The sequence below is a fragment of the Sinohyriopsis cumingii genome, chromosome 17, assembly GCF_028554795.1.
Source record: "Sinohyriopsis cumingii isolate HCF-2022 chromosome 17, ASM2855479v2, whole genome shotgun sequence".
In the NCBI taxonomy this organism is placed as follows: domain Eukaryota; kingdom Metazoa; phylum Mollusca; class Bivalvia; order Unionida; family Unionidae; genus Sinohyriopsis; species Sinohyriopsis cumingii.
Window position 1 is genome coordinate 70,054,045 of NC_142977.1, and position 27,472 is coordinate 70,081,516.

At 35.4% G+C, this 27,472-nt stretch overlaps 1 protein-coding gene across 1 annotated transcript in view; it reads left to right on the forward strand.

Annotated features, from left to right (window-relative positions):
* LOC149779194 (uncharacterized) overlaps positions 1-24,564 on the forward strand; it is a 52,426-nt gene extending 27,862 nt beyond the window's left edge. The window contains exons 2-9 of the mRNA XM_089938407.1: positions 8,423-8,569; positions 12,534-12,590; positions 13,145-13,387; positions 13,528-13,708; positions 18,891-18,941; positions 19,971-20,006; positions 21,392-21,442; positions 23,942-24,564. Coding sequence (XP_089794533.1) covers positions 8,423-8,569; positions 12,534-12,590; positions 13,145-13,387; positions 13,528-13,708; positions 18,891-18,941; positions 19,971-20,006; positions 21,392-21,442; positions 23,942-23,979 — 804 coding nt within the window. The 3' untranslated portion in view covers positions 23,980-24,564. The remainder of the gene's footprint in view (positions 1-8,422; positions 8,570-12,533; positions 12,591-13,144; positions 13,388-13,527; positions 13,709-18,890; positions 18,942-19,970; positions 20,007-21,391; positions 21,443-23,941) is intronic.
* Positions 24,565-27,472: the final 2,908 nt, after the last annotated feature.

A 27,472-nucleotide genomic window follows, 5' to 3' on the forward strand; every position in this document is an offset into this window, starting at 1 on the left:
GCCGACGTCGAGACCCCTCTCATCGGGAATCCGAGAGCAAAGCCACTCCGCCTTGCATCACCTGGGGAAAGGAACACCATGCTAATTCAAAGGAATGCGACACATGGAAACAGGAGAAGGGGAGACAGAAGGTTAAATACACATCCAACATCCCCTATCTAGAGGTCAGGAAGCTTGTGCAAGCTAGAACATCACTCCCCGGCCCGTATTTCTCAACTGTAGTGAAAAGCATCCAAAAAGCAACGAAAGACACCCAAACCCAAACAAACCAACCTAAATGACCTTCCGGCTCGAACATTCCGCATTACAAACCCCTGAAAAACTAAATATCTACTCAAACAACATTCAACAATACTCCACCACCACGATCACCAAACTAAAAAAAAGTCGCAGACAACTAGGCAGCAAGAGCGGTCTGATCACCGGATAAAGCTGCACAATAGGTTCGGAGACTTTGAGGATATGGATGCAGAAGAAACTGCTCCATGTCCTCAAGGTGGCTCCAGACCTAACAACAAAAAATACACACCCGTATTTCCTCTAGATAAACAACCAGACAGATTGCCGCCCCTAAAGGTCTAACCTAGCTCCGTAGTCTTCAAAATAAACTTGTAATGGCGAACACCAGCATACACTGGAACTGTAGTGGACTTAAAGCCAACTACCACGATATTCTTCTGCCTTTAAACGAACATGATCCTGTGGTACTATATCTTCAGGAAACATTTTTGAAAGATACGAATAACATCACACTTAAAAACTACTCCCTGTTTAACACCTACTCTGCAAATGTTGACAGGACCTCAGGAGGAGTCTCTGTTATTGTGAACAACAGAGCCCCTCATAGCGTCATCCCTTTAAACTAAAATTTACAAGCCATTGTTGTAAGCGTCACTCTACATCGAGTGATTACCTTTTGTTATATTTACATAACACCAACCTAGTACCAAACGAATTAGACAATCTTGCTAAACAACTCCCCGCACCCTTTGTTTTACTCGGGGATTTTAATGCCCATAACATTTTATGGAGATCAAATCACATAAGTGACAGAGGCCACAAAATAGAACACTTCATTTCCAGATACGATTTGTGTCTATATAACACCAAATCACCGACATATTTACACCCAGGAACAGGTATATACACATGTATCGATTTGACAATTTGTTCTCCTTCGCTGCTTTTGGACTATGAATGGAAGGTCGCTGATGATCTTCACAGCAGTGATCACTTTCCAATCTCCCATGCAAATATTAACTCTACAATTGATGACGTAATTCCACAATTGAATTTAAAGAAGGCCGACTTGGCTAAGTTTGAAACACTGTAAAACTAAGCTGAATTAGGACACAATTTTCAATTGTAATGACCCTATTCAGCATTTTACATCTATTTTAACCGAGATTGCAGAAGAATCCATTCCCAAGTCCTCACCAAACTGTAAAAGAACGCCAAAACCTTGGATCACTAAGGAATGTAAGGAAGCCATTAGACAACGCCGAGAAGCATTGAAAAAATGTAACAATCGTCCGACGTCCGAAAATTTAAGTAAATATCGTATTCTCCGGGCCAAAGCTCGCCGCACAAAGAAAGTAAACGAGCATCATGGAAGAAATATGACCACTATCAGAGCTTATGAGGAGTTTAGACAAGGCCCATGATACATCCGCTGATCCTGATGAAATACATTATCAGTTTTTAAAACAACTTCCAGAATCATCATTAACATCCCTTTAGAAAATCTTGATTTATGGATTACTGGTAATCTACCTAAGATCTGGAAAGAAGCAACACTTATACCAGTTCCCAAACCAGGTAAAGATAGCGAAGATCCTACCAACTACTTGCCTATTGTACTCACAAGGTGTGTATGCAAAACAATGGAACGAATGATCAATTCTCGGCTTGTATGGTACCTGGAAACTTACAATTTAGTACCTCCTTTCCAAAGTTGCTTTCGTTATTGACGGAGCACTAATGATCATCTGGTTAGAATGGAATTATTTATTCGCGACGCATTTGTCAAGAAAGAACATTTAGTAGCGGTGTTCTTCGATTTAGAAAAGGCCTATGACACGACATGGAAGTACGGGGTATTAAATGACCTGCACGATCTGGGTCTGAAAGGCCGTCTGCCCACTTCCATATCCAACTTTCTCTCAGACAGAGAATTCAAGGTACGAGTGGGCTCTACTCTCTCAGATCTGCACGAGCAAGAGCTGGGTGTGTCCCAGGGCAGTGTTTTATATGTGACGTTTTTCAATAACAAAATCAATAGTATCACCAAGTGTTTGACTCTTGGTGTGGATTTCTCGCTATATGTTGATGATTTTCTTATATGTTATCGATCAAAGCACATGCATACAATTGAAAGACAGCTACAGCAAAATATAAACAAGATCCAATTTGGGCTAGTACGAAGGCTTCAAATTCTCGAAATCAAAAACGGTATGTATGCATTTCTGTCAGTTACGACGACACCACGATGAACTTAAACTCACGCTGGACGGAACACCTATTCCAGTTGTTGAGGAAACAAAATGTTTAAGTATTATCTTTGACAGAAAACTGACTTTTATTCCACACCTAAAGAACTTGAAAGCTAAATGCTTAAAAGCACTTGACCTGCTTAAAGTCATCCTCAATTTATATAGAACGTTTATTCGCTCCAAACTGGATTATGGTTGCGTTGTGTATGGTTCAGCCAGAATGTCATATCTTAAAATGTCTGATCCAATTCTTCATCAGGGAATAAGACTGGCTCTGGGAGCATTTAAAAGATCCCCGTGTGAAAACCTTCTAGCTCTGCAATATATAAAAAACAAACGTATTTTAAAGAGCATCTTCTCCGACTCCGTATCAGTACTTGAGTCACTACACAATAGAAAACTGAAGAACCCATTGATGACCAATAATTTCGTCAAATTTACTAAGCTTAGTACCTCCCCAATATCGTATGCTGCTGTCTACTTAACCATGTTAGTATTAAAGGTAATGAAAAAGCAGATCGCGCGGCTAAAATGGCCATATATCAAGAACTATCTGATGTTAAAATACCGTATACTGATTTTAAACCTAGTATCAAAGAGACTTTACGTCAGAAGCGGCAGGTGTCATGGAATGATGCAGTCAATAATAAACTTCACGCCATCATGCCAACCCTAGGAGAATGGACTCCTTCCTACAGAAGCATGCGTAAGGAGGAGGTAGTAATTGCAAGAATCCAAATTGGTCATACTTATATCCCCCACTCCCACATACTAAAAGGTGAAGACCCACCAGAGTGCGTTTCTTGCAATGAACCATTCACTGTTAAGCACTTTATGATAAAGTGTTTATACCTGCAACCTACGCGCGATCAGTATTACTATGTGCGTGACATGAAGGAACTTTTTGATACAATAAATTTCACTTGTATTATAGAGTTCCTGAAAACAGTGAACATTTACTCTAAACTATAACTTTTATGCCATAACATAGAGCAGATTTATTTAATATATATACCGTCCTTTTTTTTCAATACATTTTCATCACTCTTCATTAACTACACCATTTAATTCCCCCGTTTTATCGTTTTAATTTCAACTATTTGGTTTTGATATCGCTGGTTGATATGAGAATTTTTGTAATTTATAAACTATTATACATATAACATTTTGTATGGCTCTAAATAGCCTAACAATAGTGATGCGTCGTTAAAATACAATCAATCAATCAATCAACTAAATTGATCAACAAAAGTGTTTCCGTCGTCGTCAACGGCTAGGCCACAGCCGAATATGTTGGCTTCAAGTCAGCCCGTATAGCTGAAGTTCTTTTCCTTTGTTGGAGAACCAATATGAAGGGCTAAGCCTCACACCTCCTTTTTAGTGCAATCCTAGATACTGTTGCGATGGACCATAATGCATCTGTGTTTGTAACTGAGGGATCCTCAACCGCCAACAAAACTGCGATCACTACGCAAATTGCTAATATTGCAACGTTCTAATACAATTGCGTTACCTCTTACTTGGATAAGTTTCATGTTACTGAGTTGTTGTGTTTTTGTTTGGCCGTATTGATCTCAGTTTTTCTTGGATCAGTGATCTCCAGTTACTTTTGCAGGAGGGAGTTTTAGAGTAACTCTACGCTCTTCATGTTGCGCTTTTTATCGGTTTTGGATAAGACCGATCTTGACTTAATGATATGACATTATTTTTAGCTCGGTTTTCAATTACGAGTTTGAGAAAACAATTACGAGTTAGAGAAAACTGCAACTTTTACACATGAGAGTCATTTACTCTCATCCGACCACACGTGCCTTCTTGAGACTTGTCTGAGAGAATTGCATCTGTAATTTGGGACGAGATAACAGCTGAATGCGCCTGATAGTGCATTTCATTCACGGACTGGGTGTAAAGGTTTAGTTCCATCTAGAAGTAATACATCAAGTAAAATTTCGTAAAGTCTTTTGAGTAAAACAGCAAAGCCGCGTCAATTGTTTCATTCTGGTGCACAGCTTGCTATATGCCCGTGTAACATGATTGTTTGCAAAATCAAGTAAATTTCTTCATGTATCATCATATTAAGTTGTTGTTTGCCGTTTATCAGATCCATGTATTGAAACGCCTCAAATATGTGTTTTTTGCGCGACGAAACCTATCTGGCTAGTCATTTGCATAAACGACAATAAAACTCATTTCTGCATACACCGAGTTGTGACAGGCACTCACAATGTCAATTTCAGCAAATCATCATAGACATCAACAACTATGTCAATTTGAATCGCGTTTAGCTTTCTGTATAACATGATTGTGTTTAGTCTCAAAAATGGCATTGGCGACATCTCTACAAAAATTGAATATATGACAGAGAAATCGCACCTGATCAATGAAGTTGTTCTCAACGCTTCAGAAAATCGAAAGTTAAAAAGTTTGATTTTAACGAGTACATCTATTGCATTTGCGGCCGCATCACCTGAAAGATTTTGATGTGACCTGTATACGTACAGTATGTGATCTGCATGGTTGTTTAAATCTTTGTGAAACATCATAGACGAACCAGCTGATCGCGCCTAACTGTCGCCATAACGGGCGAATCCCATAAGTGTCGTAGTAGTGTCAATGTTGTTAAGACGAGGCATCAATTTCACTCCGTCGGTACGATGTCATGAGCTGCTGAACATGTATTGATGCGGGTGTTGACAAATCCATTCTTGGTACCGACGTAGTCACTGTTACAGATGTCCTTATGTATATGTTTTCCTTCCATCTCCAAGGAGGTCTCTACCTTGTATTATATTTTTTGTTGATTCTAGTTGGGTAGCATAATACTGACAATCTCTGTTGCTTCGATCTGCCATCACATGAGTGTCAATGTCAAACGTGGTATTGGATACTTCTTAAATTATTGCAGTAGCTTTTACTTGTATATTATCATTGTTGTCTAATACTTTGTGCACGACTTTATCGATTTCACCACTCGTTTCCATGTCCCGTCTACAACCGCAATCTTCTTACAATTGCCGCACTTGGAATCGTTGAATCGGCATTGGTTTGCACCAATTCAGCTAGAGATTATTGAGCAGCTCCTTTGATTATTCGAAGATTGTTATAGGGAATATATACGGCACCTCTTGAGTGACTAACAGTAAATCACTGGGGAGAGTGGGTCGCATTCGAGCAAAAACAAACAATATGTAATCCTGCTATGCGAAAATTGATAAACCTGAAATGTTCTCCCTTTAACGCTCACTTATAGGGTCACAGGTTATATTAATTTGAATCGTTTTGGAGATCCCCATCATGTCTGGCGCTGTATTATAATTTACACTATTGGTTTATGCATGAAGAATCCGTTTCTTTTCAACAATAATATCATTAATATATTCAGGTCAACTGCGACGATTGGCTAATGTCAATCACATAGTATGGGGAATATATTGTGATCCCAGGGCCTTTGTGTGGACATGTCTTCGCATATATAGATTTTGGAATCGCCTTTCATCACCAATACTATTTTTTATCAGATCTCATTCATCGATTCAATCTTGTAAGGCCTGTGGGAACGCGAATATATTCACAGCTGGCTCCCAATTCCGACGAAAACAAGCTATTTATTTGTGTTAAAGCCTCAAAAGGGCATCGATCACATATTAGGTCACCTGCGATAAATGCGAAACAATACTAATACAACCTTGAGTGTGCGGAATTCAACCGCAGTTATCGGTGCAAACATGTTTGGAATTCCGGTTTCATTAACAATATTGCAATCATAGAATTTCAGCTCCGGGTTGTATTAGCAACAAAATTGTGCACTGTGGCAACAATTTAACGTAAGACGCGGAGAGTCTTCAGCACTCATCATTCGTGTTGTATATGTCACTGACAAACTTTAGTCAGTGTCTGTATCAATCAACCTAATTTGTTAAATAGTTTAGTCGGTGTTTTCTTTTACTTATTGTTGGGTTGTTGTGAAAGCAGCGCCATTTCATATTTAATGCCTCTCGAGCTCGTCACTCACCATATCGTGTTAGCGTTAACAATCTGATCTAGTGAGTATGGGGCTATCTTGCTATTTTCGTCACCTCCGGTGGGTCAGGGGTTGTACAATTGGCTCAACGTGTTCTCAGTAGGTGTCGTAAAAGGCGACTAATAAGAGGCTGCCTGTTTGCCGTGGGTCAAGCCGATGTCAGGGGAGGAAAGGATACTGGTAGCTAAGCAGAAGCTTTCTGATTCAATACACTGCTTTGGCCTACACTTATTCTTGACTGGTGGTAGGGATTGACCCAGTTTCGACAAATCGGCTGTCATACCGAGATCTAGGAGGTCTTTCTTTACTCACTCACTTTCTCTATCTTTTTCCTTGTATCTTTCTTGATACCAACTTTGCCCCTATAGTCTAATCCTTTAGCTTGCCTTTATCTGTTTCTCTGAAGACTTTCTAAAAGGTGGTTTATCAAGACATTTGACGATATTCCAGTAACATGTTTCGCACACACATCACAAAATATATCCAAAGGCGTCATTCGCTGTCGTGACCTGGAGTCAGCGACATATATATTATCGAAGGGATGCAAAATGAAGGTATCACTGCAGCTCGTAAAATACGTATTCAATGTAACAATACTTTGCAGGATATCAACTCCATTGTACACCCCTTCAACAATCCAACAGTACCTAAAGTGGTCAAGGTTGGATTGTTGGAAATCAAGGTTGAGATATACACAATGAACCCACTTCGATGCTTTACGTGTCAGAAATATGGACATCTTGAAAATAGATGCTCAGAAAGCCATATATATGGCCGATGCAGAGACCATTCTCTTCGGGGATCGAGTGTAGAGTTACTCCTCATCGCGTCAACTGTGGCAAGGAGCACCCCGCCAATTCGAAATATCGTGGAACCTGAAAACAAGAGAAAAACATACAAAGGGTAAAGTACACTTCTAAGATTCCTAATCCAGAAGCCAGAAGGTTTGTACAGGCTAAAACGTCACTTCCTAACCCAGCCTTCTCCACTGTAGTAAAGAACTATCCCTAAAACAAAGGAGAACACTTAAACTCAGCGAAACCCACATGATTCACCATCAAGCTCTAACACACCACATTACCAAGCATATAAAAGCACGGTATCTATTAAAAAAACATTCAATAATACCCCACCACCGAAATCACCAGACAGTAGAAAACAAATATCAAGGCAATGGGCAGGAAAAGGATGAAGGTGACCCAATAAAGCTGTATAATAGGTTTGGAGACATTGATGATATAGATGCAGAAGAAACTGCCCTATGTGCTCAAGGTGCATCCACATCTACCACCCAAAAATTCAACCCCGCACTTCCTACAGATAAATAACCATATAGATTGCCCGCGCGAAAGGTATAACCTAGCCCCATAATCTCCACTTTAAGCTTATAATGAATAATACCATCGTACAATGGGACTATCGAGGACTTAAATCCAACTACAGCTATATTATTCCGCTTTTAAATGAGCATGATCCTTCAGTACTATTCCTGCTTGAAATATTCTTGAAAGGTACGGACATCCCTATAACTACTTCCTTTTTAACACCTACAATAGGGCTCCTCATAGCGTCATCCCTTTAAACACAAATTTTCAAAACATTGCTGTAAGTGCCTCTCTGCATTGAGTGGTTACCTTCTGTTCTATTTACATACCACCAAACACCAACCTACTACAAAATGAATTAGACAACAGTGTTCAACAAATACCTGCACATTTGGTCTATTCGGGGATTTTAATGCCCAGAACATTTTATCGGGAACAAATCAGTTAAGTTACAAGGACCAAAACGTAGAAGACATTATTTCTAGACACGATTTTTGTCTATATAACACCAAATCTCTGAGTATTTACATCCAGGAACGGGTACATACACGTGTATCGATTTGACAATTTGTTCTCCTTCGCAGCTTTTGGACTATGATTGGAAGGTCGATGATGACCTTCAAAGCAGTGTCCACTTTCCAATCTCCCTTAAGAATATTGACCCTACAATTGATGAAGCAATTCCACAATGGACTTTAAAGACGGCCAGCTGTGTCAAGATTGAAACAATGGTAAGCGTAGGCTAAACATCATACCCATTTTTAACGTTAATGATCCTATTCAGCATTTTACTTCTATTTTAATCGAGATTGCAGAAGAATCCATTCCCATGTTCTCAACGAACTGAAAAAGAACCCGAAAACCTTGGGTCACTAAAGAATGTAAAGTGGTCATTTGACAATTCCCAGAAGCATTGAGAAATTTAGCAAGCGTCCAACACCCGAAAATATAAGTACATACCCTATTCTCCGGCCCAAAGCTCGCCGCACGATCAAAGAAAGCAAACGAACATCATGGAAGAAATATATTGCTTCTTTAAACTCCCGTTTCTCTATTAAAAAATGTATGCGACAACATCCGCAAAATAAATGAAAAGAGATAACACAATTCTCTCCGACACCTGAAACTGATGAATAACAATTTTAGTTCAAAACGTGATATAGCAAATATTCTTGCTATCATTTTCTCGAAAATTCCTCATCATCTAATGATCAAGAAGCCTTCCAAAAATTAAAAACTCAAAATGAAATGTCACGTTTGAAATTCACATTTAACTGTGTGCAAAACAAAGGAATGAATGATCAATTATCGTCTTGTATAGTACTTGGAAACAAACAATTTAATATCTCCTTTCCAAAGTGGCTTTCGTTATGGCCGTAGCACCAATGATCATCTGGTTAGACTGGACACATTTTTTTCGAGACGCATATATTAACAAGGAACATTTAGTAGCGGTTTAATTTGATTAAGAAAAGGCCTATGGCACGACATGGAAATACGGGATACTAAATAACTTGCACGATCTGAATCGTAAAGGCCATCTGCCCATTTTTATATCAAACTTTCTCTCAGACAAAGAATTCAAGCTACTAGTGGGCTATTCCCTCTCTGATATGCACGAACAAGATATGGGTGTGCCCCAGGGCAGTATTTTATCTGTGACGCTTTTCAACATCCAAATCAATAGCATCACCAAGTGTTTGCTCCTGTTGTGGATTGCTGCTCATACGTTGATGATTTTCTAATATGCTATTGATCAATGCACACGCATACAATTGAAAGACAACTAGAGCAAACTATGAACAAAATTCAAACTTGGGTCACTACTAACGGTTTCAAATTCTCGAAATCCGAAACGGTATGTATGCATTTCTGTCAACATAATGATGAACCTAAACTCACGCTGGACGGAACACCTATTTCAGTTGTTGAGGAAACAAAGTGTTTAGGTCTTATCTTCGAAAGAAAACTGACTTTTATTCTACACCTAAAGAACGTGAAATCTAAATGTTTGAAATCCCTAGATCTACTTAAAGTAGTAGCGCACATTGACTTTGGTGCTGACAGAAAAGTCATCCTCGAATTATATATATATATATATATATATATATATATATATAGAACGTTTATTTGCTTCAAACTGGACAATGGTTGCGTTGTTTATTGTTCAGCCAGAAAGACATACCAAAGGATGCTTGAACTTATTCACTATCAAGGGAGATGACTTGCTTTGGGAGCATTTATGACAGCCCTTAAGCCTAATCGCTGAGGCAAACGAGCCACCTTTATCACACCGTAGATAAATGTTTTTGATATAATATCCTCTCATATTAAGACCAAACTTTTGAACCCAAATACAAAACATTATCCCAAAATAACCCAAATGCCATAAGTAGCATAGGCATTAGAATATTATCCAGCCTTGATAATACAACTATTGATCTATATATAGTTCAGAACACGTCCATTTCCAATACATCTCATTGACTAATTCAGCAACGAAGAGTACTTTTTACGCCGCACGATGGAAATGTACCTAAATCTTAACAATATACCTTGCTCTGATATACATCGAAATGAAATGTATTTTAAAAGTATTATCGTCTCCGACTCACTATCAGTACTTCTGTCGAAACAAAATAGAAAATTGGAAAACCCATTACTGATCATTATTCTCATTAAAATACCGAGCTCTGTTCCTACCGCAATATAGTATAATGTTGTTTATCCAGGCATATTTGTATTAAAGATAATGAAAAAGCAGATTGCGCTGCTAAAATGAACCTATCCGTAAAACCATCTGATTTTAAAATACCGTATATCGATATTAAACCTAGTATCAAAATATCTTTATGCCTCCAGTTGCAGGCATCATGGAATGATGCGTGAATCAACTCCATGCAATCAAGCCAACCCTAGTAATGTATAAACCGTCTTTCATACTAAGTACATATTTATCCGAACATACATTGACACACACCATTTACATTGCCCGTTGATCGGGAAGCTTTATGTATTACCGTCACCATCTCATTGCTTTGATTTTAACCGATGTTATTTTCTCTGGTCGATAATAAACATTTTATCAAACTATAAATACTATTACCTAACATTTTTCATGGCTCTAAATAGCCGTAAAGTTCTGATGCGCTGTAAATGTGCAATCAATCAAACAATCGTGAATATTCATGTATTTCATTAACCTCACAGTTGTCCATTCTTTACGAAATGTTGTGTAGCTTTTAAAGCTTGTTCATATACAATCAAAGGTAAATCTCTGCTTATTGGTCAGTTTAACCTTTTGTCGGCAATATCTGATGTTTTTGTTGTTGTTTCTAATAATATTAGCAATACTTTACGTAGTACGAGAAGACTCCACGCAGATCCCTGTGTGAAACTGATCAAATCTGTATAAAAGTGTTATTTGCAATCATTTTTACGCTTATGTGTTCCATTAGACTAATCAATCAACCTATTTTACCCTGTTGATTCTAAAACTTGAAAACAGACGAGTTTACATGAACTATAAAGATAAGCGGTTATAACATGTAATAAAAATATACTGCTTTAATTAATATACTTTGACTACCCCATGAGGTTAACTCCAAGATATTTTATTTCTCTTGAGAATTTAAAGCCTGTCAAAACGTACGCAAATTTATATCTGGTTAAACAATCGGCAGTCAGAAGGATAAGTTAGGATTATATTGGGACTATTGTACTCGCAAGAGAACAAGATGTAATGGACTACCGACGGTATACAATGTTGGCGTTATATCGTACCCATTAAATCGAGAAATGGGGATATTTGCTGATGAAAATTTGGTGTCGGAAGTTAGCGATTATTGTTTTGTTCTAATCATCAAATTCACCATCGAATACCCTCATTTCTATATTCATTTTATTTTTTATGGCATACCTAACATTCAGTTGTTATCAATGCATCGATATATGACTGAAACGAAAGCAATTTAAAACAACAGCGAATAATTAAAATGTTAACTGTTTAAATCACTTTAGTGGTCTAGGGGAAAATATTCTTGTCATTATTTAGTCTACCAGGCTTTGAAGATTCCAATTCCCTTTAGTCTGATGTAGGCAATTTGAAATGTTGGATAACTGAAACACCTTGGTAATTACTGTAACCTACCGTTACCCTTATCGTAGTATGCGGAACCATGTTTAACACATGCAAGTCTAAGTTTGCGAATAATTATATAAATGTACTCTTTTCAACCTCTGTGCGAGGTCTTCTCTTGGTACAAACCGAAATACGGTCAAACTAAATTATGACTATAACACGGACGCATATTTTTCAATACAGATATAACTTGTCTGGTTAAAGCATTACAGGTGGGATCCGATTGGACATGATTTGAGAGGAAAACGAGACGGGCGGAGAGTTCTGTATTTTCTATTGCTATAGGAAAACGAGAGGGGCGGAGATTTCTACATTGCTTCGTGATAGGTAAATCGAGCGATCTAGTAATATATATATATATATATATATATATATATATATATATATATATATATATATATATATATATATATATATATATATATATATATATATATATATATTATTCTTCAGATTTACAATTAGTTGTTTACATCTGATTGGTTTTCTTTTTGGTGAGGCGCTAAGTACGTGTACCTATATATATCCAGTTTTACTTGCTTTTTAATATCCAGGTTTCAGCTGGCACTGGTAAAAAGTATCGGTATTTTGCACTTACATCAGGTTCCAAGGTATGTTCTCTTTCTCTCCTTGCCCTTTTTCTCTTTGTATGGGTGGATCTTTTTAAGGCGATCATAATATAATTTATATTAACAAAACTCAGTTTGATTTATATCGTGAAGTGCGAGTGCCTATGAATACTTTGCGCACATGACAACTGTGGTGTTTTGCAGTAAAAGTCAATTATTTATATATTGCATCACATACGTAAACACACGAACGTAATCAATGATGTTATGACGTGAACTGACGCAAACGAGTATTGTCGCTGGTGTCAAAATGCACATAAGATTAATTTCACTACACACTATTTTGTTTCTATTTAATAAAATTAATATTTCTATCGTGAGGTAAATATAATCTTACATGTATACTCATTTGATAATACATTTATCAAACTCTTTTGAATATTTTGTTTTTAAAGCCAAACCGTTTTACATTTATTTAATTCAACTCGTTTCATGAATTTCACTTCAAATGAACACTCGTGCATGATAATTGATCTGAATACACTAAATTATGAAGAGTAAAACAATTGTTCATACATGATTAATTTATGTTCTAGATGGTTTCTATGAATGTGATAGCATTACTGATTGCGACACTAGTCGTATTTGACTACATCGGAGAGTCAGGTGCTTGGGTCAGGATTAGTGTTCGCATTAGCATAGGGAGGAAGAGAAGAGATCTTATGTGTAAAGAACTTTTTGGCTTGGCGTGCAGAACGGCTGAACTGGACGGATTTCAGACTTATGGCACAGGATGCAAGGTTTACCCGACCGAAGACTGCCACAATGGGAAACGTAATGTATGCTATGAGTCTTTTCTCAATTTCATTTAAATCAGTTGTGTTATTTTACATATTATTGTGAATATTCATGGGCATGAAAATTCGTGATGATATTTGATATTTCAAAATGATGTTTAACAATGCATGAAACGTTTCAGCTTCCCTCAACGACTGCTGACGGTTTGAGCTATATGCCACTGCCATCTAAGTTTGAAAACTACGATAAGGACGGCAACCAGGAGATAACACTTGAGGAGTTCGCAAGCCCCATTGTTGATCACTACCAAATTCAAGATCCTGCCGAACTGAAGGATATGTTTGAAGCTGCCGATATCAACGGTAAAAAAATCTTAATAGAAATCCCGAGAATTTCTTCATTTTTACGGGTACAAATATTTGAAGTAATTTTGAAAACAATAACATGCTCTTCGGTACATAAATTTGGGGAGCCGGTTTAATTTTCATCGCAGGCTCCTTAGGGTCTTAACAAGCACGAATTCCACACAAATTGGAACCCTGCCTAGTCAACAAAAATCGGTACTCCGCAAAATGCGGACAAATCGGAACCCTGCCTAATCAACAAAAATTGGTACTCCGCACAATGCGCACAAATTGTAATACTTTGAAACCAGGTGAAGTTGGCGTGCCATGAAACAGTCGAATTGATACTCAACAAATCCACATAAATTTATACCCCACAAAATGAACACAAGTCTGTATCCTAAGAAATCAAGAAAAACTGGGACTCCACGGAAAATATTGTATTCACGCTGTGTAAGGTTAAACAGTTACTGTAATTTTATTTACATCCTCTGAACTCATCGATTTCCGTATTATTGCCCATGTTTGATCGTGTGTGTTCACATTATTTTGTTTCTTCTGATTGGCAATATACATAGCAAATATGTTATACCAATCGCAGATTATCATTTGGGCAATACGGTATTTGGATTTATATTTATGGTTGACCATAATACGATCTCTTCACCAAATCGACAGCTTACATATGCGAATATTCATTTGTTTCTTGTTTTGTGTACGAGTCCTTAGTATAGTTAGATAGATATGTGTATTTAATTCGATTATTTGTCTATTATATAGGTTCATAGTTGGCATAATTATTTTTAATCAATATTTACTATCGGTGGATAGTCGTATTATAATTGTTTTACAGTTGTTTAGGAGTTTAGGCAATAGTTAGAAAATGAGCATATTTGTCGTTATATAAGGAAACATACAATGTAATGTGTCTACAACATATTGATATAACCAACCAAAGTGGGTTTTAAGTTAAGCTGAATGGGAATTTGATGTTATTTTGCAGTTTACATAGGAACCCGACAGTTCAAAGAAAGACTATTACATAATTAATAGTATAGGCCAACTAATCTTGGGTCACAATATTGTGGGACAATTCAAGGAAAATATAACCGATTATAGAATCGTTTTATTGTTCGGTGTCGTAATTGGAACTGGATATTGGACGAGGAAAATAATTTCGAGAAATATAATACATAAACAAACCGCTCGGAAATGTCATAGTTATGATGAAATGTTCTGAGTTATTTGATAATTGGGGAGTCTCAGATGAAAACAAAAACGATTTGCATGACATAAAGTACTAGACAACAAGTTTGTATAGAATTTTACTTTATTTCAAGTGATAAAAGGGCTATGTCCCGAGTAGTTGTATAGAATTTTACTTTATTTCAATTGATTAAGGCGCTATGTCCCGAGTAGTTGTATAGAATTTTACTTTATTTCAAGGGATAAAGCGCCATGACCCGAGTAGTTGTATAGAATTTTACTTTATTTCAAGGGATAAAAGGGCTATGTCCCGAGTAGTTGCATAGAATTTTACTTTATTTCAATTGATTAAGGCGCTATGACCCGAGTAGTTGTATAGAATTTTACTTTATTTCAAGGGATAAAAGGGCTATGTCCCGAGTAGTTGTATAGAATTTTACTTTATTTCAAAGTACAAAAGGGCTATGTCCCGAGTAGTTGTATAGAATTTTACTTTATTTCAAGTGATAAAAGGGCTATGTCCCGATTAGTTGTATAGAATTTTACTTTATTTCAATTGATTAAGGCGCTATGTCCCGAGTAGTTGTATAGAATTTTACTTTATTTCAAGGGATAAAAGCGCTATGACCCGAGTAGTTGTATAGAATTTTACTTTATTTCAAGGGATAAAAGGGCTATGTCCCGAGTAGTTGTATAGAATTTTACTTTATTTCAAGGGATAAAAGGGCTATGTCCCGATTAGTTGTATAGAATTTTACTTTATTTCAATTGATTAAGGCGCTATGACCCGAGTAGTTGTATAGAATTTTACTTTATTTCAAGGGATAAAAGGGCTATGTCCCGAGTAGTTGTATAGAATTTTACTTTATTTCAAGGGATAAAAGGGCTATGTCCCGAGTAGTTGTATAGAATTTTACTTTATTTCAAGGGATAAAAGCGCTATCTCCCGAGTAGCTGTATTGTTATTGATCAGGTCATTCAGATGTAGTTTTAGAAGTGAAATTTGAAGCCAAAGTTAGAGGGTGTGGCAAATAGAGGGTGAAAATTTTTTTATTAAAGGGTGGCAAATACAATGAAATAGTAAATTATACGATATATTAGGTAAAGAAAAGATATGTGATTGAATAGTGTGACATCGATTGCAAAGGCATTGAAGCTGAGAAACCTAACTTTAGTGTATCCTATCAATTATGAATGGATACTTTATTACCCCTATATAGAGAAAACAGTATAAAAATAAGTTTCATATAAGAAAGACAATAAAGTACAAAAGAAAACAAGAGTAAACATTAAATATTTGGAGAATGGCATTTTAAGGTTGCAATTCAAGATCTAGGATATTCAAAAGAGCAATATCAGTCAATGAGAAATAAAAGCGTACAATGGGTGATGCTAATATATAGATCAAGATACTTGGATTTGGAGGAAGAAACAGCAAAATGCTTGTTACATTCAGAAAATATGAAGTATAGTAATAAAATGATGACAAAGTTGTTAAACAAATTTGGAAAGAAATTTACGAGTACAACATGTATTTTAGAACAAAACAATTGTTTTAATAAGCTGTATGATGAAACTATAAGAGAACGTGAAAATGAAACAATAGTTCCAATTGAAAATATGGTTGCTAATAATATATCACACAGCTTAGAAGGTGAAATTACTTATTGTGAGTTAGCAAAGGCCTTTCAAGATATGCAGAATGACTAAAATCCAGGTTATTTATGGATTTACTGTAAGGTTGTTTAATTTTGTTTTGAAAAATGTACAGGTATTTATGCTGAGCTGGTAAATTGAGAATATACAATCCGGTACGTTCTCAACTGCTCACAAATCAGGTATAATAATAATACATAACAAAACCAAGATTTAAAATGTGGTCTTCAAAGACATTGGTTATCAATATCTCTATTGAGTGTAATTACAAAATGTTTTCAGGTTGTATTGCAAATAGAGCAAACAAGTTTAGGGTATTTTAGACATGAAGAATAAACGGTATTTAGTTCTCGTTGACTCATTGGGGAAAATAATACAATATTATGTCATATTATTTTTAAAGCAATAAAGCATGACATCTGGGTCTAATAATGACCATTAATTTTGTAAAGGCATTAGATACAATTTCCTGGAAATTTATAGATCAAACCTTTAGGTACTTTAATTTTTGGGCTTCAATACTAAAATGGGTGAAACAATATTATAAAAGGCAGCTAACTCGTGTACATTGCAAAATGGATATACTTAACTCATTTTTAATTTAACACGAGTGGCCAACCAGTTCTAATTTCTCCATGCATATTTTATTTCGCTTTGAGGTATTTGGGATAAAATATGGGAAAAATTGAAATAATTAATATTTAGTACCAAAAATAAACTGAATGAATATGCCGATGATATTAAAATAATTTTAGATGGCATGGGAATATATATTTGAGCTCCACTGGAGGCGTTATAAAAGTTTTATAGAATGTCAGGATACAAAATCAATGTAGAAAAAGACTAGGGGAATTCGCATTGGGGAATTCTCGATATCAAGTGCAAGATTATATCATGAGTTTAAATTGGATCGTCATCAATGACTCTTTAAATATTATGCATAATATTTCATAGTCTATTATACGATATTTGACATGTGAATTCACCTATGATTCTGAGAAAGCCAAGTCAACGCTGAATAGTCAGTAGAGAGAACAGTTTGGAAAAATTGATATTCTTTAATCCTTACATTTAACTAATGGGATGCAAATGTTTAATATTTTACCTCGCAGAAACTTGATTTTTGTAATTTATTCTGAATTCAGGGTCAGATTATATGAAATAACAGCTGATTACTTTTTAAGATTTGTATCACTGGTGGTATGAAGATGATTATCATTAAGATATTTTTAAAGTACTGAAGATTGAGGAAAGCCACGAAATACGAAATGCATGTATTGCTTTATCATGTACCGACTTTCTTTGTAAGGACACTTTGATTTCTGGATCGTACATCAGTTACTTATTGCTTCAAACTCTTAGAACGTTCTGTAGTATATACGAGAAGCTTGGCAAGAATTTACCAAGACGTTCAGAATCGGAAAAATTATGAAGGTGCTATGTTCACTAATTTGGTATAATTCTAATATATTAGCATCACAAAAGTGCTTTATTAAAGATTGGCAAAAAGAGGGAATCTACTCCAAAATACTATCGATATGGCTCCGTTTGCCCTTACGATGGTTAGAAAACCATTCTAAACAATTCGAAATGCTAAGAGCATAGTACATAAGTCAGTTGCCACAATTCCTCTATGTGGCAGGAACATAACGTGATACAAGCTTCAGTAGATATTTCATACCGTCACTGTCTGATCTATATCGTATTACTCACATTATTTAGTCTTCAGTTTACTAAAGGTACGATCTTATCTATGGTACAAATCGTCGTATAAAGGCACCAGCTAGCAGACTACAATATTATATTGAAACAAAATAACTATTTTAAGTTTGGCAATATGTCAGTATTATCAGGTTTCCTGAGCTGATGTTGGTCGAGTAAGATCTTGAGCTTGTTCTATATGGACAGATTGATTTTAGTCGATGAAGATGCAAATACCAACCAGCTTACATCTAGTATTTTTATACCCTCTTATAATATTCTTTATACACATATGTTTGGATTTGTTTAACACCAAGTGTTGGTTAAGTCAGTGTTTGGATCGTTCCAAGCAAAGATAATACTGCTGAATTATAGGGCAGTATGATACAGGTTTTAGTGTAATCATACGGCCTTTTATTCTTATATATAAGTAATTTCAAGTTTTCAATAATTATTCAGAAACCTGAAATTTCCTATTCTAAGAATGCGGGGATCCTTTCATTATATATATATATATATATATATATATATATATATATATATATATATATATATATATATATATATATATATATATATATATATTGTAAATGCTTTATTGTTATTCTGATCTTGTTTATAATGTCTATTTCAAAAGGTGATGGCGTTCTGGTTCCCAGTGAATTTTCCGTAGCACCCTATATTCAGGGTAGGTATTTGTTTTACTTTAACAGTTCAAACTTGTTTGTTTTTATGTCGCTTTCTAGAGAGAACGAGAGATAGAGTGATATCAAGATATTTTAAATGGTAGTATGTTGTCTACTAACATGCCACCTTAATGGTTCTTGTCCTTCTTCCTTGCTTCACGTAGGCACAAGGGCATTAGTCCACAAATCTTAGGTACTGTTTTAACCCAGACATATGTGCACAGTTACATGCATACAAACATTCAAACATATATATACGCATTGCTATAGGTATACATACATACAAGCATACACAGACTTAAACACACACTCTTGTACTTATGGACATGCTTGTATTTATTTAAAATTATTAATTAATACTGTGAAACCTCCAATATAAGCCATCTTTGATTATTGGTCTGGACTGCAACTGGCTATTCCAGAAACTATTCAAAAGGTTATTGAAATATATTTTTCTTTCCAGGCTTGATCATCGTCTAAGATAGCAATTGATTTGTTGGTGTGAAACAGCAATTGATTTGTTGGTGTGAAACAGTAAAGCTTCCATCAGTATGTTAAATATTTGGCAGCCAAAACAGAACTGATATCATATGTTGTCATTACAATTTTTGCCCTCTCTGTAAATATTGTTTTAATTGGCAGGACCTTCAAAGCAGCAAAAAGACATTTTCTAATAAATTGTCTTGAATATAGTAAAATAGAAATCCACATTGATGAAAAGGAGATGCGAAATGTGGATACAATGTCGAAACGTAATTTACCTGTAGCTATCGGTGAATATGTAAAATTTGCTTTGAGATGGTAAGTCCAAAGCTTTTAAATGAAATGTCAGTAAATTAACACTTTCTGATAAATGTTTCATATATTTTGAATCGATTATGAGCTTTGTTTGTTTTGTTTGTTTTTTTTTGTTATTGAATTAATGTTATTATTTGCTTAAAATGAAGAATTCTTTGAAGATTTGTCTAGTCGTAAGTAAAGAAAAACAATCTAACTGAAGCTTAATAATTATTGCATTTTTCACATTGTAGTCGAACTGAAGAACAGTGCACTCCCGACAGCAAAAGGTGAGAGTAACATTTATTATATATATATATAGTAACTAGGAAATAAAAGAACAAACCGAAACGTTGTATGTACGGCTAATGTTGTCAGTCACACTTTTACATTTGTCTACACAACACCCAACAAATCCCCTATCCTTGGTGTCGGTCAATGCCCCTTACGACAACTTCAGATTTGACAATGCAAATAAACAGTTTTCACCTAGTTTTTGGAAGCACGTTTATCTCATTAGTTTGTCTCTCATTTATCAATTATACGAGTGGTTTTTCCAAATTGCAATGAGGTAGTCTTTTCGACAGATATGTTTATTATGTGTGTATATGTGGAATGTTGTTACTGGTGGCCCCAAAAATATATATTTTATGATTGTTTAACATCATAAAAACCTCGATTTATATATTTTCCGGGATCAGACGGATCTGCCATTAGCTGTAATTAATGCATACCATATTTATAACTATTTTTGAAGGATCATTGTACTTTTAACTTTGGATATAAAGTTATACAATTGAGATATGTATCTATATTGTGCCCTAGAGGGGATAAATCAAAAACCAAACAATGAAATGTTTATGCACGTTCTAAAATGTCAAGTGATTTTGTAACTAGCTTCCATCAACGACGTGAAAGGGGGTCGGATGGGAGGAGAATATAAATGTCAAAAAGAAAAAAAGTATGGGTTACGAATTTCAACCAGAGATAGGCTGTGTAGAAAACTCAAACGAATGAAATAAATATTCTGGTTGCGGTACAACATAAAATTAATTGAGAACTTAAAACTAAACCTTTGTTTTTAATAGAATTAAATTTAAAATTCGATCAGTATAGAATATGGAATATTTACTCCTATATATTAATTTAGTACATGTTAAATAATATAAAGATGACCAAAAACATATGAGTAGGATCCGTTTAATTACAATTTTGTATTGAAATCGATAAATTGATACTAATACTCGAGTAATTTTCCAAATGGTCATCCCCATTTTACCTACATTTGTATTTGAACGTTTTCCTTGAGACATACGTAAATTGTTGTTAATAAAGATGTAATTCTTTGTTAACTGTGCAATATTTTATATGACGTCGTTAATGCTTATGAACAGTATTGCATTTTGGACAACTTACCTGCCTTTTGAACTTCTAAACTTAAATTTTGTGAAATGTCCTTGACGGATTTTAACGACAGTCTTGTATTATATTTTGTTCTGAATATTAAGATGCTCCATGTCGTTCATCTAGATTTAACTGTAATCTTCAGTGTCACTTTATAAGTTACTTTTATGGTGTATTCACTCACAAAATGCCGTTTTATCACACTTCTGGATGTATAATGAGTTGTCGATTCCTACATGTATGCTATTTCATTCGTTTTTGTACATTACAGGGAGAAATTCAGTAGCTGAAAGATTTGAAAATGAGTTAAAAGAAACGTTGGGTAAGACTCATTAATGTCGGCTAATCTGAGGAAAGATGTCAGTTTATACATTGGTTGATGGGATGGTTTTCTGTTGTTATTTTAATGTTGTTGCTTATATCGTCGGTGAACTTGACGAAATATATGCTTTGAAGAATTGGTTGCACAGCTTGATTTTAACGGTATATTATCAAATGACTAGTGTTGCGACATTTAATGAAAAGAAAAGAATAGGAACGTGATGAAGATTGCATAGTTCCAATTATAATAATGTGTATGGTTGATATTGTCTTTTTAAGTTTAAGATGCACTACACAAAGTGTGAGAATGTGGACCTTAAATTATTATAATGAATCATACAGTCGATTTTAAGATTTTTGAAAACTTACTTTGTTACGGTCATAGAGGAAATGGCGTCTGATTTTTGCCTGAGACGGAGGTTTTCAGTATTTTTTAAAAGATATTCGAGGTTTATTCTTGATTGTCTTCTTTCTATTTCGCGATCAACACAAAATAATAATAATGATAATAATAATATAAAATAATAATGATAATAATAATAATATTAATAATACAAATATTAATATTAATATAACAAAAGGAACTATTATCTCGCGTCATTTTTAGTTTTGGTTTGGTGATGATGATAATGATGATGATGAAGATTGGTAGTACTATTAGTAGCAGTAATAGTAGCAGTAGTAGTAGTATTAGTGAGTATACGACTGGAAAATATACGTAGGAAGCCTTTGATGGATAGGTAGCAGTTTTTTTTAATCATGTATCGATGAGTTTGATGGAGGGGTAACATTCAATCTAACCTTCGGAACAAGTCTTGACCTTTCTTACAGGACAAAGAACATATTGTCTACAACAATTATGACATTTTTATACTAGGATATTGTACTTTATTTTGATTTACATCATCATCACCGCCGTCATCATCATGATCATGATGATGATGATGATCATCATCAATAAAGTAACAAGTAATAATATTGATACTGTCATTGATACTTGTACTGTATAATGCTCACAAAACGAACATTAAGCAGTTATCACTACGACAGCATACATTGTACAGTTCAGTTGTGACATTTATGTGCTTCCACTACATCTAAATTTCATCATAAGGGATATCACACATCCCCACTGTCATCAAGCCCAACCTAGATACACCGAAATCTCCGATCAGAACAAATTGGATTTTTAACATTATCTCTGTAGTGAAAGATGTTTGGTGAAAAGGCAAACAAGCACATAGAATGTCATTAGTAAAGGGAAGAATCGGTTCATTTAATGTTGATTCAGTTTTCCCTCTCCAATTTAACTGAGACTAATGTTCTTTTAACTTCAAGGACAAGCATAAAATGTTGTTATTATTATACACATGTTGCGTTCATTATTATTCAATATGCCCAGTAGTGTAGGAAATAAATCGTGGCATTGTAAGTATATACAAGCAGACAGATGGGTACCATTAAATAGACCACGTACTTTAGAATGATGACTGTGATTATGATCGACGAAGGACCGCTGCAGGAAGAAATATCGGACACATTAAAAACTCATATAGGCATTACTTCTAATACATACATGGGACCAGTGCCATTTTAAGTCATTTATTACGACAAAGATAAAGACAAAAAGACCTACATTAATACGCTACCAGTCGTTTGGCGAGCACAGCCTTTCTGACAAACATCTGACCTTTAGTAAGAATGTATCAGTTTATGTCACAAAAACTCCTCTATGATAAATGTACCTGGAATCCGAAATCACTTTAGATTAATCAATGCTTGAATCAAAACCACTATCAGTCTGCATTGCTGTAAGATCACAAGCAAATTACTATCCACCTTTCTCTTAGTTATAATCTGTATAAAACATACCTATCCTTGTCGGTGAAATCCATTTATTCCTTTTCACCTGTTATCCACTACCTCTTAACCAAGCTCAAATATCCTTGAAATGACACTTATAATGTCACTTACACCAATGTTCCTAACCAGATAAGGGTGGCAATATTCACAGACGCTCTGTGCGTAAAAGTATTTACACTGTGGTCGGCAAGGTAATGGCGATTGACTGTTGAGATATAATACTTTGATAATATCCTATGCTCCATAATTTGGTTTATGATATATGAAGGTTATGCCTTGGTCGTGTGTTTGTACGAAGTCTGAGTCACTCTTTATTTGAAGACACTTAATTGCCGGGTGTCAAGTGAGTGAGCACGTACGAATGATCATATTAACGAGTATGTTGCAGCTTCGGGGTATTTTGATCTCATTCAAAATGGTTTGGGGTGTGAATCCAAATTTGTAAAACAGAATGGTAAATTATAATTAATCCCAGCTAGGAACCAAACCTCCGCAGTAAGTGCACTTATCGCTATTAATAATGCGCCAGAATTGTAATCCATTCGGCCCTGAGCTCATTATATATATATATATATATATATATATATATATATATATATATATATATATATATATAACATTTTCATTTCAATTTCAGAGAATGAATCACTAGATCAAGCTACTGAGGACAAATGAAACTCAAAAGACCTATAATGATTTAAAAAAGAGCAGTACGGTTCAATAAAATTATATATGCCATTACTTTTCTGTTACATTGACTCTGCTTTCTGTTTTTGTAATAAGGGATGGATAGAGCTGTTGTCATTTTTAAAATCGTTATCATTAAAGAATCATATATACTATCAGGATGTAACGATGTATAAACTAAATCTGAATGGTTTAACCTCATTATTTTCGTGTTTCTCATTATACTGTCCTAGTTATCTAAACAGCAAATGAAGCGTGCCACAGAAAATGTAAAATTTGGGATCGCTACAATTTTCATACAAAAGTAAGAAAAAAAAATGAGTGTTGATGTTTGTTATTCTTGCTACAAGGAACGTTTTATTCCGCGCAGGTGATTTGTCCAGAAACACATAAACTAGATATTTCTCAAAGTTTCAGAAGAGATTTTGAATCAACAGTATACTGAAATTTATTTTTCATTTCTTAATAAATATGTATTCCTTCTTCCCTGTCATTTGTTGTATTTGTTTCTACAGATGTCCACCATTTATACTGAAATTTATTTTTCATTTCTTAATAAATATTTTATCCTTCTTCCCTGTCATTTGTTGTATTTGTTTCCTACAGATGTCCACCTTACATGGCATTATTTTTCAGAAATCTTTCGTTAATACGATCATTTTTTGATTAAACTAAAATTCGAAAAATAAGCGGTCGCATATATATTAATAATTAATCACCATTGTTGGACTAATTTATCATCAAGGTTTCTTGATTTCTGTTACAAATTACATGATTTAGCTCAATGCAAAAGCACCTATAGAAATCACAAGAGTTTACACTATGTAGAATTACCTATGCAAATCGCAAGATCATTCACAAAAATCATTTACTAGACAGAATACAAGTGCTTAATAATAGACAATTACATTTGCAAATTACAAGATTTTGTACAAAAGCACAATTACATGTAAAAATCACAAACCGTATACATAATCACTTATACAAATCACAAGAGCTTACACAATAAACGATTGCCTATTCAAACCACTATCGATCTCACAGTACACGATTGCCCATGCAAAACACAATTTCTTAGACAGTACACGATTATCTATAAATAATACATAAGATTACACAATACAAAATTACGTATGTAAACCACAATTGATTACACAAGACAAAAATGCCTTTGAGAATCGCAAGAGCTCCAACTCTACACAATTACCTATGCAAGTCACGATGCGCAATTGACTTGACAAATTACAACCGATAACACAATACACAGTTAGCTATATACATCTCGAGAGCTTACAAATTTTGTATATGCAAATCGCACGGATTTACATAAGACACGCAAACCAGGCATATTTAACTATACAAATGACATGTATTTAATAAATAACGCTTCGACTCCGCAGTGGTCAGAGAGTCTATCTCTAATGTGGGAGCAAGAGGGTTTGAACCCCGGCCGATTCATATCAGAGATTGACAAAAATGGTACTAACAGCTGCCTCGCTAGGCGTTCATCAGTAGGTTAGGGTTAGGACAGAATAACAGAATAATAGGACTGGGTGGGACATCATACTACACGCCCGTGGAATGATGCCCCAGTGCTAGATAACACAATGAACTGCCAGACTGCAGACATCGTAGCGATATGACTGAAAAATTATTGAAGCTATGGTTAAAATTCCAAATAACAGTCGGGAGGTGATTTTACCTACTAAGTAAAACATATGTATCCCTGGCACTTGAAACGTGTCCCTTGTGGGGATATATGGTGGTTGGGGAGAATGGGTGCTAAAATGTAATCAAACCAAAATAGTAAATTCAAAAACAAAATCAACTGAAAAGAACGAAACCTTCATCTGACTCGGAAGACGAAAGATGTGGCGTGGAGTCATTCCCAGTCTTCATGGTGATACACTCAAAAGATGCTTAAAAACGGCTTTGGCAGTTCTTAATATAAAATACAATAATATGTCCGATCGGCACACCAAAAGGTGTTTAAAAAATAAAATTGGGCTGCTTACGTTTGGAGAGTAAGCCACGAGGCCAAACAGAAAATATTCAGAACATGAAATCATGTTTCGATATTCCAGTAATCTCTTTCACTCACACAATATTCAATACGTCCGAGGGAGGAATTCGCTGTCGTGACTTGACTGGAGTCAGAAAAACAGAAATCATTGAAGGAATCAAAACTGAAGGTGTCACTGCCGATCGTGAAATTCGCATAAAATGTAACGATACTTTGTAGGACACAATTATACTCACCTTCAACAAAAGAACTATACCTAATATAGTCAACGTTGACATTTTACAAGTTTAGAAATACTTCTTTGTTATTTAAAGTATCAGAAATACGGCCATCATGAAGACGGATGCTCGAAAGGTATGTGGCCGATGAGGAGACCCGTCTCATCGGACATCTGAGTGTAGAGCAACTCCGAATTGCATTAATTGTGGAAAGGAGCACCACGCCAATTCCTAGGATTTTGATACATGGAAACAAGAGAATGACATACAGAGGGTAAAGTGCACTTCCAGCATCCCTTATCCAGAGGCCAGAAAGCTTGTACATGCTAGAACATCCCTTCATGGTCCAGCCGTCTCCACAGTCAAGAAAAACAATCCATAATCAACAACAGACGTGCAACAACAACAACAAAAAAAACCACCTTGTTCACCATCAAGCGCCAACACGCCACATTATAAACCTCAACAGTATCTACTCATACATTATTTATCAACATGCCACCAGCAAAATCCTCAAACAGTAAAAAACGATTCACAAGCAAATAGAACGGAAAAAGTGGGTCCAAAGACCCCTTAAAGCTGTATTATCGGTTTGGCGACGCTGAGCACATATATGCAGAAGGGACTGCTCAATGTTTTCAGGGTGGTTCCAAACCTATCATCAAACAATTTAACCTTGTTCACCTTCCAGATACATAGGCACTTTGATCCTCCCTGGCGAAAGGTCTAACCTAATGACATCGTTGTTCCTTTACATTCACACTGAAGAACAATTGTATTCTTCTTCTTATAAAGGAACATGTTCCTGCAATATTGCAATACATGCAGGAAGCGTTATTGAAAGATACTGACAACATTAGACTTATAAACTGCTCCCTTTTTAACAACTACTTTAAATATGTTGATAGGGCCTCAGGACGAGATTCTGTTGTTGTGAACAATCGGGCCCCTCGTATTGCCTTCCCTTTAAAAACAGATGTGCAAGCAATTGCTGTAACCTTCACTAAACATGGAGCGATTGCGTTTTGTTCTATTTATATACCACCATACACCAACCGACTACCAAACGAATTAGACAACCTTGTTCAGCAACTGCCCGCACTATTATTTCTACTCGGGGATTTTAATGCCAATAACATTTTATGGGGATGAAATCACACAGGTGACGGAGGTCAGTAAGTTCATGACTTCATTTATTGACACAATTTGTGTCTATAACGCCAAATCTCCTACGTATTTA